At 39.3% G+C, this 18,595-nt stretch overlaps 1 protein-coding gene across 2 annotated transcripts; it reads right to left on the reverse strand.

Moving 5' to 3' along the window:
- Positions 1 to 838: 838 nt before the first annotated feature.
- WOL (CHASE domain containing histidine kinase protein) lies at positions 839 to 18,182 on the reverse strand. 2 transcript variants are annotated; one of them, XM_088983434.1, is made up of 12 exons: positions 17,160 to 18,182; positions 16,076 to 16,483; positions 15,707 to 15,940; positions 15,423 to 15,592; positions 11,612 to 11,830; positions 11,324 to 11,510; positions 11,161 to 11,212; positions 10,805 to 11,034; positions 10,481 to 10,579; positions 9,591 to 10,306; positions 8,582 to 9,085; positions 839 to 1,561 (listed from the first exon to the last, which is right to left on the reverse strand). In XM_088983434.1, exons 2-12 carry the CDS (start codon positions 16,409 to 16,411, stop codon positions 1,309 to 1,311), a joined length of 3,000 nt encoding a protein of 999 aa, XP_088839560.1. In that variant the 5' UTR covers positions 16,412 to 16,483; positions 17,160 to 18,182; the 3' UTR covers positions 839 to 1,308. The 2 variants fall into 2 exon arrangements, with proteins under 2 accessions (XP_088839560.1, XP_088839561.1); XM_088983435.1 differs by having other exon boundaries at positions 16,076 to 16,545.
- Positions 18,183 to 18,595: the final 413 nt, after the last annotated feature.

Raw genomic sequence — 18,595 nt, forward strand, 5'->3', positions numbered from 1 at the left:
AGCAGCTTTCTGACTGTGGGCCTTGGCACAACTGCAGGGGTCAATGCTGTGTATATCTATCCCACCCAGACCCTGCATTGGCAGGAGCCTTATGTATTGGAGATGAGATTGGCGCCCCACAGCACCTCCCACTTGTGTATTGGAGCATCTCCCCGTGAGTAGGGGAAATTTTCCCAATGCACACTGAGATGTGCATGTGCCATGTGGGGCGCCAATGTGGCCTCCATGCATTGGCCAGGCTGCTGGATTTTTTTTTTTCTGACCCACTTCATATCTATTAAATGTGGACTTTGAGTATCCACCCTCAATATTTATGGGCCTATGATTCTCTAGCTTTTGAATTGAGTTGCCCTTCAGTTTAAGTTACTTAGAAAGGGTTTGGGCACCAGTTTTTTTTTTTTTTTTTTTTTTTTTTTTTGGGGGGGGGGGGGGGGGGGGGGGGGGGGGGGGGGGGTCGGGACTTGGGAGAACAATGATCAACAAGCCCTCTAACCAGGGAAGTGGAGAACCAACCCACTTTCCCAACTACACAAGCAGGCCAAAAGTCCATGCCAATATCAGGCATTTGTTAGCTCTGAAACAATCACAGGTAATTGAGCCAGAAATTCAGCACCTCCTAAGTGCTATGCTAAGTCAATGAGTTTTGATATGAAAGATCTTGATACTACAAGTACCTTAGATACAGTCCTTGGACAGAAGCAGCCCAGAAGGCATGCATCGTCAGAACAAGAATCAGTCGTGGGACGTAAAAACAAGTGGAGAAAACACATAGGTACAGATGGTGAACAAGAGTTTGATAGCAATAGAATTACATGATTCAAGATACCACTCGAATAGCTTCTCGAAAGAATGAGAAACAACACGATCATATATATATGAAAATCAATTTACAACCTTTTTTTTTCTAAAGAACAGGATCTCTTGGCCTCTCTCCTACTAGAGACCTATACATGATGGGGTGGAGGTCTAATTATCGTATACATACACTCAAAGACGGTGATCAATTGCAATTCAGTTCAAATAATTTTTTTTACCAATCCGTTGTACAATGCCGGCAAACAAAGAACCTCCCAGCCCACCAGCATCCCCTCACCCAAAGAAAAATAAAAGGAAAACCTGAACACTAGCTGGATGACTCGGGCCAAAGATCACTAAACACCACCGAAGGAGTTCAAAAAATTTGCTGCAATTCCAAGGGTGTGAACCCATGGCTTCCCCCACCCCCAAAGATTGCCAATTGGATATGACTGGGTTTTCTATCAGTATTGGATATGCCTGGCTCAAAAGAAATGAGTTGTGTTATGAGTCTCAAATTGGTTTGGATTCAAAGAACTTGGAAACTGCCTGGTAAAGATTCTCCTCCTCAAAGGGCTTGGAGACATAACCATCCATTCCACACTTGACGCACTCTTCATATGTCGCATGTATAACATCAGCTGTCATGGCTAATATTGGCACATGCCACTCAGTTTTGCTTCCCCCCTCATAGGTTGCTTCTCTGGTCTTTATTTTCTCATTCTCCTTCCTCTCCATTAACCGAATCTGCCTGGTTGCCTCAAATCTGCAGCGAGGAAGGCATAAGTCATCCCTCCAAAATCAATCAGATTGTAGCATAAGAGCACAACATGATTATGAACTTTCTGTTTACTGATAGACCAAAATGATGTTTTCCAAGCATATTTACCAATCAATAATCTTTTTCAATGTCCTCATTCCAGAATTTCCACCTAGTTTTAAAAGCTCAACAGAATGAGGTAACACATTATGGGCTTTTTTTTCTTGAGAAAGATAACACATCATGGAAAATAAGAATTTATTATTCTACAATGAGCAATTCATCCACAGGTTCTACTTGGATAATTATGATATCACCTAGTTCACATAAAAAAGGAAGTCATATATCTGAATTCATATTTTTTCCATCTTCTATTCTTTATGTGACCCACAATATGATGATACTCATATCAATTACCACCTTCTATTCTTTTTGGTCTGAATTACATAAAACAAAATTTTAAGACACGTGTGAAGGATCAGATGTTAATGCAGATCAATCACCACCTTTGAAGAGTTAAGAAGACGACCTTGCAGTAGGTCCTGGTATGACACAACTAGGGATAGGGATTTGGGCTGAACTGGACAGCAGAGGGTTTTTTTGACAAGTGACACAAGAGGCATTTTTGTTATTTTATAATTATTGTGGGGTCCAATAATAGGATACAAATTTCCTAGTTATAATTGGTTTATGCTTCAAGTATCAAAGTTATTGAATAAGTATTTTAAGAGTTAGTAAATCATCATTGAGCTAAAATAGGTTAATGGTAATTCTGTAATTTTTTAGTTTTTGAGCTTTACTAGGATTCTCATGGGTCTACAGTCTATAAATATCTATGGGCATTTTGCACAATGTATGAATGAAGCTGATTAGAGATTTACAGCTTATTGGTGAGTGATTCCCATGACTAGCATGATTATGTTTTTTTTTTCTTGAAAAGTAATGTCATTATATTGTATTCAGAAGGCAAAAGCCCTTGTAAAACAGGTTGCTCTTCACCGGGTGTTTATACATCTATCGATATGCGATCAATCCCTAACTATTTACAAAAGGGAAACTGGAATAAAAAAAATTAAAAAAAAGTTAATTGATATGCTTTTAAACAGCTTGTTAGTTGTCAGCCAAGATAGCACCTTCCCCATGATTCGCTTGTAACCTCCTCAATAGAGCTTGCCTCATTTTCTTAAAATTCTATGGTTCCATATTGACCACAGAACAGCTGCAGAAATAACACCCCATGCTACGTCCCTTGTTTGCTTAATCCTATCACTTGCCAGCCTGTTAACATCTCATTAAGTGTCTTTAGAAAACAACCCCTCACCGCAAACAAGCTCATCATCCTTGCCCAAACATTAAAGAGAAACTACAGTGAAGTGGTAAGCTGACCTCAGATGTTTTTTTATCAGTACAAGAATAGATTTTATTAATAGTGTTAGCGTTTTCTATCAAAATCAGTATCATTATCTCCTTCCTTCTAGGAGATAGCTGTACATATCTTATCTTCTTATCTCTTTTTCTTTCCTTATTGTATCCTACTTTAGGTCGCCGACCTTGTCTCCCTATTGTATCCCCATTATAATTAGCTCTATTATAAATAGAGCTGTAGCCTATTGAATTAGCAATATCAAGAGAAATTATTATCTTCTCCATCCATCTTTCTTGGTTCCGTATCATGGTATCAGAGCGTGCGATACTTTATCGGATCCGTCCCTCCACTTGAGCTTCGCCAGCGCCCTCTCATGAGTGCACACTGTCATTGCACCGGTTATCGTAGCACCTCGGGTTGAAGGCTAGCACCCTCACATAACCTCCCGTCATGATTGTCGTCCTGTACACGACTTTCGGTGCACGCAGAAACATTGAGTTCAATTCTTATTTGCTTCTTCTTCTTCAAGCCCGAAAGCAGAAACGGGGAATGAACGAGAGATTCCGGCCGGTGTTTTAAACAAGATCTTACCGAAAGCAGGGTCGTCGAGGTAGATATCCCAGAGGGTGACCCAACCCGAATCAGGAGCTCCTTACTCTTGACCCTGATCAGCTTCTTCATCTGGTGGTTCTCCACGAAGGCGGTAATCTCATTCGCGTACGAGACCTGCTTCCCGATGCACTTGAAGGTGTGCTGCGTTCTTCCTCCTTAAGCCAGATGAACCTAGCTTCCCTGTTGTAGCCCACCTCCTCCGTGCTGTCCAGCGGCAACAGACTCTTGGGTAGCGATTTCTCCTTGCAGAGAGCATCTCCGCCTTCTCTCTGTAATTCTCAATCGCTTGACTCGCCATTGTTGTTGTCTGAGCTGGTCGCTAAGGCTTAGTTGGGGGAAGACAAAAACAGAATTGACTGAAGAAAGCAAGAAAGGAATACGAGTTTGAGCTTGAGCCTGAGCGAGAGCCCCAGGTTTGCCTTATTTGTCAGTATTAAGATTTTCCCGTGATCTGTGTTGCTCCAAAGTTTTGTGTTTCTCCTCATGGATTCATCTAAAGCTGCTCAACATATCTCTCATCCCATCACTGTTACCTTCGATGACTCAAATTATGATTTATGGTCCCAAGAGGTGCAGTTTTCTCAAGGGACACCTTCTATGGCAATATGTGACGGGTGAGATTCCCAAACCTACCAAAATTGCTGATGAAATAGAAGATAAATTTGTTGAACGAGTAGAAAAATGGGACGGGAAAAATCAGCAAATATTGACCTGGTTTCGCATTACTTGTATTGCAAGCATCAAGTTGGAATTTCGCAGATATGACTCTCTTAAAGAGGTATGGGATTTCTTACAAGTTCGTTATTCTATTTCTGATGATGTGCATCAGTTTCAACTCTATAGGCATCTTCATCGTATGAAGCAACAACCTGAACAGACCATTCACAGTTATGTCTCTGAATTACAAGTTCTTTGGGATCAATTAGCACAGTGTGAACCTGAATGGGATAGTACCTTTGTAGCTACTACTTATTCCAAGCTTCGCAATCGCCAACATGTTTAGCATCTTCTGATGACTCTCAAGGATGAGTACGAACCTATTAGTGGTACTCTACTTCATCGTAGCTCGTTGCCTTCTCTTGAAGTTGTGATCAAAGATTTGCTTTCTGAAGAAACTCGTCTAAAAGCACTTCGAGATGAACGATCCTTATTATCTACTGATGTTGTTCTTGCTACTCCGGGTACGTCTGCTACTTCAACTAAATCTTCAAAACGGACTTTCTGCAATTACTGCAAGAAGACTGGTCACACTATTTCTGAGTGCCGTCGCTTGTAAGCCAAAAAGGCATATGGACAGAAGTCCTCATCCATGGTTTTTTGATTCTGCCTGTTGCAATCATATGACATCCAATTCATCATTGTTCACTTCCGAGTCACATCCTTCTATTGCACCAATTGTTCATACTGCCGATAGTTCCACCTTAACTGTCAAAAGTCTAGGCACTGTTTCAACATCTCGTTTGTCACTCCCTAACACACATTTGTCACTTCCTAACATCTCGTTCCACCTCATGAACATACCAAATTGGAACCAAAAGCATGTCTATGTTGTTTTCTCAGGTATGATATTGAACATAAAGGATATCGGTGTTGGGATCCTCTTTCCCAACGACTTCGCATATCTCGTCATGTTACCTTTTGGGAACACAATGTTCTCCAGTCTCTCCCCATTTCGAGTTACCACGACATCTTCACATTTTTTTACTGATCCTACTATCTCGTTTTTTCCTGATGATTTACTTGCAGGTCCGACTACTTCTTCATCTGATAGCTCTAATAGTACTGTACAACCTGCAACCTCTCCTGATGCATCTACCTTGGCTATGGATCCTCCAACTCAGCCTTCTTCTGAGCCCTTGATTCTTCTTGATGAATTCGACCCTGCTCATTCTGATGTTTCACTCCATCGCTCTGGTAGGGTCACTAAACCTTCCATTCTTCTTGGTGATTTTCATTATTATTCTACCATTGTATCTTTATATGAGCCTTGTACCTATCACGAGGCTAGTACTGACCCTTATGGCAGAAGAAATTCAAGCTCTTACAAGCACTCATACTTGGGATTTAGTTGACCTGCCTCCAGATAAATCCGTGATTGGTTGCAAATGGGTCTAAAAAATCAAGACTCGGGCAGATGGTTCAATTGAAATGTATAAAGCTAGATTGGTAGCTAAAGGATTCACACAGGAGTATGACATTGATTATGAGGAGACTTTTGCCCCAGTAGTCCGTCTTCACTTCTGTTCGCAACCTCGGCAACCCCATTACAAGATAGGAATTACAAGAAAAGCAAACCAGTAAGTATGATCTTAAGCATTACAACTGAGCCCAAAAACATTGTTTCCTGTTAACCTCTTTCTTTGCTAGTTGATCTGCCAGACTATAAGTTGACCTTTTTTGATGAATGACTATAAGTTGACCTTGGCACCCATTGGAATTCCACCTGCATGTTACTTGACAATCTTCTAACCTTTTTGATCTCATTATAAGTACCATGGGGCTTTTCCAGACTGTTTCAGCCAACTGATGGCCTCAGATGTTTCTCGGCATAAGGGGCAACTTATAGGTAACAGCTTTGCACCATGCCTACTTAGGAAATCCCACTCCAGCTGCCCAGCCAACCTTTTATAGAAGGATCTAACCAAGAATTAACCTGAGTTCTCCCACACCCACAATCTCTTGTCTCCTCTTGAAAAGCACAGCCGAGTACTGTATAGCTTTTGCAGTAAATCCACTAGTTGGGGCACCTCCTAACCATTCAGATTTCTTTTGCTGCACCTGATAACAGTCTGCCACCTGAGATCCACAGCCAGCTCATATAGGGATGGAAACAGGTCTTTAAGTGATCTGTCCCGACACCAGCAATCTTTCTGAAGCTTGTTTTGAGACCATTCCCCACAATGTTTTAGGCCCTGAATGCAGCTATTAAATGCTAAAATGAATCCAGGCGCTTGGTTTAGTAATTATGGGTTTTATCTTTTTATTTTCTCTTTAATCCTTTAAGAATAAGAAGCCACTACAGCCATTAGTTCTTCATCAAAAGGCATACATTCAACAGGCTCAAATGACTGGAATAGTCTAGATGAGTTTCCCTTTAATTTTCATCAAAAGTTCCCCATTCTGGTCATTTTTGTCTTTTGTGCCAAACCATCTCTAACTCCCCCATAATTGTAGAATCTCCATGCATCCCATACATCATTTCATCCCTCCAAATCTCATCTTAAAATTCCACCTAGAACACCCTAGATCCCTTAGCTTCCAAATTTTCTCCCACTACTAGAAGTTTCCATCCTTTTGTGCCACCATACTCCCAATTGCCTTCTACACTACCACCATCCATTCTAACCCTATTTCCTATCCTAGACCTGTGTTTTATATTTTTAAATTCCCCACCATCCGGGGGAATATCTACAATTTTTTGCATTCAACTCCCTAGACCTTTTCTATTCCAACAAATCTTTGTTTTCATCTCCTACATCACCCTTAAACCCATCCCAACCTTCCTAACCATCACAACCTCAAGCTGGTGCACATGTGTCACACATACCCAGATTGCCAAGTCTACCAAACAATTGGGACTTTGTAACAACCTCAGTAAGAGAATATCCGTTAACTGGTCTTCCGTCTTGGCATTAGACAAGCAAGTTTCTCTAACAACAACTTTCTCACATATGAAATGTCTATCAACTTCAATATACTTCATTCTATTGTGTTGAACTAGGTTGTGGGCTATACTTATTACCAAGTATAGCCCCGGGCATATCGTATCGTATCTTTTGATCCCCGATACACCTGTTTACAGATGTTTTTGGGAACCCATTTTTTAAATAATATTTATATACTTAAAACTGAACTTGAAGAAAAAATTAAAAAAAAAAAGGAATATTGTTCAAAGTACCAATACACAGAGGTGTATAAATACTTTGAACCGTACTTATTACAGCTTTGTTCTCAAAGTAAAGATTAATGTCTCCATACTACACAAGCAAGTTTATGAAGAAGTTTCTTCAACCATAGCAACTGACAAGCTCCATGTGCCATGGCACGGTACTCTTACCTCAGAACTAGATCTCGCACTACCACTAATTGCTTCTTACTTCTCCATATGACCATATTTCAACCTACCAATGTAGTATACTAGAAGTTGATCCTCTATCAGTAATTGAGGTTGCCCAAATTGCAGTTTTGACCTTCATATGCCATTCTTTCTAAACAACCCCCCTAACTTGGTGAATCCTTGAGATAACACAGCAATTTGTTCACGACATTGAGGTGAGTAAGCCTAGGAGAATACATAAACTGACTGACAACCCCAACAACATATGATATAACAGGTCTAGTGAATGAAATATTAGCTTCCCTACCAATCTTTGAAACATACCAACAACTTGTATTGGTTCCTCTTATTGATCATCTAAAATCAAATTTGGTTCATTGGCACATCTTCTAGTTTGGAGTCTTGGACCAAGTTTCTTTGAGAGATCAAGGATGTATCTGCACAGACTGCTAAAGACACTTTGATATGCACAATTTCTAAAATCTTGGAAATGCTTTCTTGAATCCAGTTAATCCACAATTGATCTTCCATCAACCAGTATGGTCCAACATTTCGTGTCTGTACAGGTTCTGATGTTACCTATATCATAATGATTTGATCGATGTTTCCATGCAAATATTCATGATCTTCTCTTATCTGCTCCATACCAAGTTAGCTTCTTAGTTGATTACAGATGAAGAGAAGCAAAGGACAATGCAGAACCAAGAGAGAAGAATGAAGGGGGCAGAAATATACTGCTGCACTCTCAATATTTCTCCAGATGAGGTGAAAAAAGTTTCCACAGGTCCAGAATTTTGATAAGAATCAAGCAATTCTTAAATTTCATAAAGCCTCTAAGTTTTACATACAACAAAGCAGAAAAGAACTTGGTCTAAGCAGCAAAGTTAATGCATACTCAGCAGCTCCACACAATGAGGAAAATTTCCATGTTCTTAAGGGAAAACCTTAAATTGCATATAATAAGTCAATGTGAAGAACTTCTAAGACATACCCATCCATTTCTGGCATCTGAATGTCCATGAAGCAAGCATCAAACTTATGTGGCAAACTAAGCAACATGAGTGCAGCTTTCCCGCTATCAGCACACTCCACGTTAGCCCCAAATTTCTCCAGCACACGAGCAGCAACTTTACGGTTTACCATATTGTCATCAACGACTAATATATTCTTCCCATGTAGCAGGCTATGATGCAAAGCAGATCCCTTCATCATTTCTTTCCCTTGTGGCCTCCTCTTCCCCATTCCCAGCACCTCTTGAAGGCATGCTGCAAGCATACTTACTCTCAGAGGTTTCATGATCACAGTATTGGCAAAACCTGCAGCCTTTGCTTTATCAGATTCTGTAGTACTGATAGAGGTTGCAAGAAGGATCACCTTTGGCAATAACATGCAACCATTCTGCTTCCAGTCCATGAACCGTACAGGCAAAACCCCATCCTCACTGGAAATCCAGGAATCCTTCTCAACCAGAATCATATCTGGTCTTCTTCCATTTCTGACAAAAAAAAAACAATGTAGTTTAGTTTCAGTAACATATCAAAATTATCTTCAAATGGAATGGGGTAGAAAGAAAAAAACTTGGTACACCATACAATTTGGGTGGGGTTGGGGGAATTAGTTAACTGTTTATGAGCAACTCAAGTCTTTGCAAAAACAGAGTTAGTCCAAGTTGTACAAAATTAGCAAAATAATTATATGTTTCAATAACATGGCATAAAATCTTAATTATAAGAACTGCATGTAAGATTTTTTTATTAGACGAATTGCATGTAAGTTATGGTTCTTCACATAGAACCCAGCCTCATCACCCTGTTTAGAAGACACAATACATGAAGACAGAAAAAAGAAATATGCAAATAGTCCATTTGGTTCATTTATGTGGAAGATTTTAATGGAAATAAAAACTTCAGTAACTGTTCACACATCAGCAGGCAGTAACTTTTGAAATTTCATCAACTAAAAGACTCCCATTCGAGTCAACTTGAAGGGGAGAGACTCACCCAGATCTCAAGTGACCATTTTGTCCACATAGTGCACCAATTGCCATCTTGATACTACTGGCATCTTCTACAATAATACCAAGTCGCTTTAGGTGGTATTTTGTTACAGCAGCTCTAACTGGTTTTCCATCAACTAGAATTGCTTTCATCCCATTGAAACCAGTAGGAATGACCTCCAAAGGAGATTTCTTTAGATCACTAGATGCATTTTTTTGACATCTCAAAACAGCAGTAAATGTAAATGTGCTTCCAAGTTTAGGCCGACTTATGAAGTTGATCTTGCCACCCATCAGTTCAACCAAACACTTACTGATGCTCAAGCCAATACCAGTTCCACCATAGTTCCTGGATGTTGAACTGTCTGCCTGCATAAATGGCATGAAAACCCGATCTTGGGCTTGGAAAGGAATCCCAATTCCCGTATCCTCCACAGATACCATCAAAGTCACACTTTCAGAATCTTCACCAGTTGGAATCCAGTTATCTGAGGCATCAGAGCAAAATTCCTCATCTGCAATTAGAAGCTTAAAATTTTCCCAACTATTCTGGTCATCAGCTGCTTGAAAACCACTTAAAGTATTAAACTGGGTTTGACTTGCTATAACTTCCACTTCATCTGATCCTCTCTTCAAGCACGCATTAGCTTTTGCAGCCATCACAGACTTAGTATGTTCAGCTAGATGGACTTGGACAAATATATGGCCCTGTTCAGTAAACTGCCAAAATGCAAAAGAAATAAATATGTTATACGGATGAATATTTGATGGTGATATTAACTTACTGTTGCTAACTTGGACTGAAATCACATTTGCATGGGGGGAACACACGCATGCACACACACACACACACAAAAGCTTCAACTGGCACCCCAAGCTTTAATGAATACTCACTTTAACAGCATTGCCAACAAGATTTGTAATAATCTGCCGGAATCTCCCAGGATCACCAATAAGGACTTTGGGAACTTTATCAGAGACGAATGCAGCAAGCTTCACTTAGACAATTCATCATGTAGCATCATGATAGTGAACCATGGAAATCAGCACAGACATAGATGTTAGCCCCAAAATGAAGAAGAAAATTAGTAAGACAATGAAAGACAAGATAAAAAATAATGAGAAATATCAACAACAAAAACTGAACAGAAGCAATTATGGGGCCCTATGAATGGTCAATGACCAGAAGATAAACATCTTTGCTGTAGATAGACTTACCTCAGTACCCTTTTGCCTAGACTTCCCAGAAAATAATGAGAGAACATCATCTAGTATGGATCGTAGGTCAAAGGGGACTGCCTCTAGCTCTAACTTGCCAGCCTCAATTTTTGCACGGTCAAGTACTTCATTTATTAAAGCTATCAGTGCATTCCCACAGGCTTGAGCGGTTTGAGCATAATCCCTTTGAGTTGAGTTCAGATCTGTATCCAGAAGCAGACCTAGCATTCCTGCAATTGCAAAGTACTACAATTATCAAATTTCCTGGTTAAATAATGAAAATAATAACAATGTTTCCTTTCAGTTTTCCCTACATACATATGCAAACAACTAAGCAATAAAAGCCTTCAACTTACCAAGGACACCATTCATGGGTGTTCTTATCTCATGGGAAACAGTAGCTAGAAACTGTTATCAACAAAACAAATAAAATTTAGGTCATGAAGCATGAAACTTAGCAGCATCAAAAGAGATAAAAGCATGACTTAAACATGTTCTGGGATGGGTTTCGGATGGGACCTGAGATTTGGCAACATCAGCTGCTTCTGCTCGGACTTTCAGTTCCTGCATTTCATGGAAATCATCCTCAACTTTAAGAATGTGCATCACTGCACCATAGAAAATGTATCCTACTAACACACCGATCACAAACCATAGGAACGCAGTAGTTAGAGCTGTCCATGAAGTAGGGGCCTTCTGATGATATCTGCTTAAGACAGAATGAATTAGTATCCAAAAGAGCATATAATCCTCTGCAGTTGCCAGATAAACCCTTTCTAATAAAAAATAAGTACTGGAAGCACTTACCTACATATCATTAAGTGCTTCCTAAATGGATCTCCAAAATCAAGCTTGCTCTCATGTGCAAGGGACATGTCACCATCAGGGTATCGAGGTCCATACATGATCAGATGATCAGATGAGTTGGTAACATCATATACATTTACCAAAATTGCCTGCTTCCCCGCGAGTTGCCCTAGCAGGTTCTCTACCAGTGATTCAACATCAAAAGCTCCACCAAGATATCTGTTTTTCATCAGTTAATTAGCCCTCTCATGGATGAAGAAGTAACTTGCATATGAATAAAAGTAGGGGGAGCAAAAAGCTGGAAGTGGTTAATGCTTTTATTGCGCTCTTTCTTTCTTTTTTACATGAACCATATATAGACCTAGCCAGAACGACTTAGGATTCAGTTTTAACTTAGAAGATCAACGTGGTTCCCTGTTGAAACCAAAATAAAGAAAACAAAATTCAAAATGTTCACAACATTAGAGCTGTCCAAAGTCAAATGATAATCACAAAACTAAGGCTGGTTACAAGATTAGCATGCTCAGGTGTCCTTGAACATTAATGAGATATGGAAGAACAAAAATATTACAGATCAGGGCCAATTACAAATACTCCTAAAAAACCAACACCATGGAATAACAAATTACTAGCTTCATATATTGCATGTACAATATAATTAGGAATCTAATGGAACCATTGAACTATAAGGAAAGCAAAACAATCAAGCAAAGGATGTTGATGATTTTTAGAAGATTTTTTATCAAACACTCACAATAAACAATTCCAGGACCAGATTTTCATGGAAATACTCGGGTTCAAAGAAACAAGAGTAGCTAACAAAAAAGACTTGAAACATATTCAATTTCACCATATAATTAATTATAAAAATAAAATAAAATATAAAAAAGAGATGGGAAAGCCCACCTCAAAATGCTTTGTTAATTTAAACTATTTTTCTTCTTATATTCATCTCAAAATCATATAGCATCTACATAACCAGGACAGGCAGAGGAGTAATTCCAAAATAAAACTCCATCTCATAACTAGCAAGCCATTCCAAAATAAGAATCCATCTCATAACTATTATCCAATTCTATTTTCAAGGGAAACATTGGTACTCAAAAAAAAAAAAAAAAGAATGAGACATTTCATGAAAATTTTTGAAATTGCATTAAAATTGCTAGTTCAAGGAAAGCATTAAAAAGTGGCATCATTCTGTAGAACTTCAAAAAAGATACTTATAGATATTAAAAATATTTTAAAACCATAAAACTTGAAAAATAACAATATATATAAATATTATGACAAGCTTAAGGAAGCAAAGTACAAATTAATGGTATTATGGATTATGGCGCATTGACATTGAAAAAAATTCTATAGTCATGATTTTGGTCAACATATTTCCCATTCATCCAAACTCGGTAACTTTACAATACATTCTCAATTTTTATGACATTTTCCAGAGTATCAAAAATAAAATATTGCCAGTAAACTGTCAAATTATGTAATTTAGGAACCCCATGTTAGTAGACTTAAACCATTAAGACTGCCCAAGAAAAAAGACACGATAAAAAATCTCTGAGAATCCCAAAAGATGTAATAGTGTCATCAAATACTTAAAGTAGTATGGAAGAGAGGTATTTATTAGAACATCCCTAAATAGAGAATCCCAAACCATTAACTTTTGCTCCATATAAATCCTTCCTGAAAATTTTCTAGGGATAGTAATGTCGTCCACTGTATGCTCAGGCCTATTGCATAGAATGTCCCCTTCTTGCATGGCACCATTAAGCCCAGCATAGATTCTGTTAACACAATCAAGAATATGGTCTATTGACACTTCCCTGCCTCTTCGAAGTTTCAGTGATCCTTGAGAGCCCCAAAAGCAAAAATAGTTGCAAAGAATATCATACTTCATTTACTTGGAGATGGTTGGGAAACTTAATTTTGGTTCAATATATGGCATCAGAGGAGAGTTTTGCAAAGAACATTGGGATCTCCAAAACAATCCATTCTACCAAGAAGACATTGTTGTCTAGAGCATTTCACCTTGCTTTGATTTTTAAATTCACCTATTCCTGATTACTGATCGTAACTCTTACAATTTACTCGTGTCCAGGTTGACATGCTGAACAAAGCTCAATAATTGGCTAGCTAAGATATCCAGAAAACTGTACAACAGTGCCATATCACTTCAATTTTTAGTTTAAATTCCATATCTGATATCATGTTCAGCCGTGTCCTTGCCACACCTGGGCAACATAGTTGGCTGGTAAATGTGGGGAAGCAGGATCTGGACGACTGGACCTGCCTGATAAATTCCACAACCATAAACTCCACTAGTTGTGTTCCCTAAAGGTCCATCAAGTCTCAACTAAACTACAATAGTACACCTTCTGTGCAAGGAAAATAACTTTGGAAGCACATTCATGATTTTGTATCATGGATGATGACTTGGAGGTTGTGTCAGCACATGTTAGCCATTGTAGGCTATTATTACGTTGCTCGTTTTACTCCATTAATCAATCAATATGGCCTAATTAGCACCATACAGACCTTAATGTTATAATGCTAAATTTTGATGATTGCTTTAGAGGAAATCCAAAGCCGACCTGATGCAACCTGGTTGGGCTCACCCAGGTGCTTCTAAGCTTGGGCCCAAAGAGCCTTCTTATTGCTTCAAGGTCCCATGAATAAGGCATGTTTCAGCATGCCCAATTTTTGGAGAGAATAACTGACTGTAGACATGAATAGCAAGCATGAGACACAAGTTTCTTATCGGTCAAAGGAAGAGAGAGAGAGAGAGAGAGAGAGAGAGAGAGAAGTTTCTAAGGACATTTCACATGTTCTTTTCATTTTATACTTCTATTATTTTCTTATTCAAGCTAGAGCTTCATTCCAAGTGAAGAACCTAGCCATGCCTTTAAAGGGAAAAGAACTTTCTCAAGGGGGAAAATGCTGATTTTTATTCATCTGGCACTATCCATAAAAGGCATTGTCAAGCCTCTGCCACTTTAGTAAACATTCCAATTACTCATTATGGTAAAGTCAAGATCTTCCAAACAGGTATATCTATGAGAATTGACCTGGTTGAAATCTAATACCTATTTGGGGCCCAACAATAGTTGTGCCAATTAATAGGAAAAACAACCTAATCTCGAAATGAAACTAACAGATGAGATAGGATGGGGAAACATTTTTATCTCCACTCCAAGCAATAACCTCACAATGCCACAGAAACCTATAGATGCAGAGAGGCAATGGTGAAAATAAGCAAGTAGATTTCCCTTGCTAAAACTGAAAACTTAAAAGTTATTTGATGGAAATGATTTTTCAATGCCGGAAATGATTTTTCAATGCCCAAGGCATAATCTTTGATATTAGAAGCAATAGTAAAAGCCCAAATTGTATGTCCCCGTGGAATTGGTGGGCAAATATATAAATATATAAGAGAATCAAAATATCAGACAATAAGTTCACCAAAACCAAACACCAAAAGACCATATTCATGTTCTAGGCAAAATTCAGTGAGAAGGATCTACATAAGGGAAAGAAGGAACCAAGAGGGAATTACAAATGGGAATAGGTGACAGAATGCTGAATGCAATGTTGTTTCAATACCTGATATTTCTTGTTTTGGATTAGGCTTTCCACATGCCTGACCAACAAATCTTTATTTAAAAAAAAAAAAAGATCTACAAATCCCTGTGGCTTAAAATTTGATTTCTACAGAACTCACTATGCTAATTTTTAAGCCAGAAATAGAATGCTTAAGAGAAGCATGACTGCAACAGAACATCCAATAAGAAAAATAAACACGAGGACTCACCCTGTAGTTGCTTCAATACGCTCCTCTGCAGTTGCATGAGGAGGGACATTGGTGCGATAAACAGGAAAGGTCAAAACAACACCCAGATGGTGAGACTTCAGCAGGCTAAATGGCCTTGTGAGAACAGCTTTTCCAGTAGCCCTAGCCCTCAAAATGTTTTCCCGGTCCTCCTGTATCAATCAGGGTAGAACCGCAGAAGAATCCCGTTAAAATGAAACACATGACATCTTGAGAAATAAACTGAATCAAGATGAGTTATTTGAAAACAGAACATCAAAATCTACCTCTCCAGACATCATATCAAGTGATTCGATGTGGGACACAGTCTCCTGCGAGAATATCACTGGCGCATATTCATCCCGAACAGGTGATGGTTCTTTTTCCATTGTTTTAATCGTCCAACCCTGCTGCTTCTCAAACTTCTCCCTCTCGGAATGAACCACCCTCTGTGCATACGCCACTCCACTCAGCAATGGCCGCTCAAAAGCAGTCCTGGCAGTATACTCAGCAAAGGTCTCCTGCATTTACCACCATAACCCAGAGCAAGAGACTCGCCCAAATCAGGTAAAACATACACCAAGCTCAACATTGAAGGACTAAACGATAACAACAGAGAAAAAGAAGAAAAGTAACAAAAAAACGGAGTAGAATACCTGGTCGATGGCTGACGGGTTCTTGTAGTAATGGAACGTAGACACAAGGATTGCAAGGGCGTGAACGTGGTTGACGCTGACACTGAATTGGTCCTGCAGCATCCTCGCCCGCTGCTCGCAAGAGCTCTCCAGAACCTCCTTCCTTCTCACCATGTTATCTGCATCCATGTTCCTGAAGATAACACTGCTAACGCCGGCCATGAAAATGATCCAGCAAAAGAGCACCCTCGGGAACCAAGCTCTTTTCTCCCGATAGAATGAGATCGCATGTGTCGCCGCCAATTGCTCGTTCAGCCTCACGGCCACCGTGTGGTGGCTCTGCGCCTTCTGACCCATCACCAGAAAAACTCAAGTCCTCTGGTTTTTCCTTCCTCCTCTTTCTCTCCTTCTCCCCAGTTCATCTCTCATCTAAACAATACTCAAAAACTAACTTCCCTCAGGAGACCAGAAGTTTCAAAAGATATCTTTTTCTGCAATTGAAAGAAAAGGATATTCTAAATATAGTCTACACTAGCATCGTTCTGCGTGCTTCAAGTTGAAGCATGGAAATTAAAACTCAAAACGAGAACCCCAGCTGATAAACCCAAGAAAACTGAGCTAAAGACTTCTCTCTCTTTCTTTCTCTCCCTCTATTTTAATCACAGAATTGGAGAGAGAAGGAAAGAGAGCTTTACAGAACAAGCATGGCCGACTGCTCTTCTCAAAAGAAGAAAAAATTTCAAATCCCAAAGAAGTAGCAAATGGGTCTCCCCCCTCCCCTGGTGTGCCTCTGGTTTCTGGGTTCCAATGAATTAAAAAAGCCCCAGAACCCCCTATCATGTCCTCTTCAAGCGTGGGGTTTTAGTTGAGGCATCCGGACAAAGAAAGAGCACGTTGTCTGTTTTTCTTTTTTTTAAAGCAAATCAAAATAGATTGACCTAAATTGATTTCTTTAAGCTCGAAAACCAGCGAAGCACAGTAGCAAGAGTTAGAGAGAGAAACTTAAGCTTATGAGAGAGAGAAACTTAAGCTTATGAGAGAGAGAAACTTAAGCTTGTGTGTGTGTTAGAGAGAGAGTGAAACATTAGAGTATGCAGAAATCTACCTGTTGTGAGGTGCATTGTATGGGGTGGTTCGTCTGTATCACGCAAAATCTTGATCGGACCCTCTATTCTAATGTGGTATTCGCTTTATCACCCTTTTCCAAAGCAACTGAATCGAATTTCTGGATATTTGTAGATACGCGATTGTCCCCCAGAAACTATAAACAAGTTTGCCTCGCCTTCTACGCTTTTCTTTTTTAAAATTTTCTATTTCTAATATTTTAATCTAATCTCCTTTCTATAATTTACTTATTCTTGTCATCCTCCTCTGTCTCTCTCTCTCTCTCTCTCTCTCTCTCTCTCTCTCTCTCTCTCTCTCTCTCTCTTAAATTTCTCTTCTTCTCTCTCACAATTTTCTATTTCTCACCATCTCCTCTCTTTTCCATCTTTCCATACTCCACACCTTATCCAGCTCTAGTCAACCAAGCTCAAAACCTCCCGTCTAAATTCTCAAAAACGGAAAGGAAAAAAAAAATAAACATCGGAGCTGAAAATTCGCTCTCGGACGAGAATCGGAACTCCCAACCTGCATTTATTAGTGGGTGTCAATCAGATCAAGTCGTGGGCTCGTGGTACCGAACTACTCAAACTGTTCATTTCCTTCCCTTTTTTATTTCCAGCCCTTCTTCGAATCGGGCAACTTGGTTGAATCTTCAAACCCAAGCTGCAAAAGCGAGCTCAGATCTCCACAGCACAACTGATTCTTCAACCTCCCCAAGTGGCACCCAGAACAGAGACCTCTGAATCAAGAACCCAACTGGGTCTTCATTAATTTGAAGACCATGAAACTGCCTGTTTCCTCTGATCAACCAGAACTTAAATCACCACTCCAGATGACTTTTTCTGTGAACCCAGATGGCCAAAAAATATCAGGAGAAAAAAAAATGGGTTGAATCAGGAAGGAGCCAATGAGGTAAGAGAGAGCAGAAACTGAGCTTTCCCTCTCTCTCTCTCTCTCTCTCGCTCTCGTTCTCGCTCCAAGTCTGCTTTAATTGCAGAGTAGAGTCCTAGAGTGGGGATAGAGCAGAGGATTCGCTTTGCAAGCTCGCATAAAATAAAAATTAAAAAATAAAATCTAAAAATAAAATATCGTTTTCAAAGATCTCCTGGATAATGACTCCCGACAAGGAGCGGATCTTCTCATCCAATTTTACTAAAAGCCCCTTACTTTTGAAAACAATCACGAAACTGCCACCTCAATTATGTGGTTTCGATATAGTGCATCATAACGTACGATAATAACTCGTGTCTCGTGGGCCATACTTGCTATAATTAACTAAGAACTAACCCTGTTTTAGCCTTTTTTAAGTAAGCTTACTGAGTAATATAAAATAAACGATGAGAATCGAGATTGTATCAGATAAAATTGTTTTTTTAGTTGATGCCTTATGGCTTGTCTTGTTGGCTGGATGGTATTGCCAAACGGTCCCTTATTTGT

This window comes from Nelumbo lutea, chromosome 4 (genome assembly GCF_056320005.1).
Source record: "Nelumbo lutea isolate HS-2025 chromosome 4, American lotus-T2T, whole genome shotgun sequence".
NCBI lineage: Eukaryota > Viridiplantae > Streptophyta > Magnoliopsida > Proteales > Nelumbonaceae > Nelumbo > Nelumbo lutea.

Coding starts and splice junctions, on each gene's coding strand:
- WOL (XM_088983434.1), bottom strand. CDS start 16,411: ATGGGTCAGAAGGCGCAGAGCCACCACACGGTGGCCGTGAGGCTGAAC. Junction 11,511..11,611: donor AAGCACTTAATGATATGTAG/GTAAGTGCTTCC, acceptor TGTCTTAAGCAG/ATATCATCAGAAGGCCCCTA. Junction 11,035..11,160: donor ACCCATGAATGGTGTCCTTG/GTAAGTTGAAGG, acceptor TTGCAATTGCAG/GAATGCTAGGTCTGCTTCTG.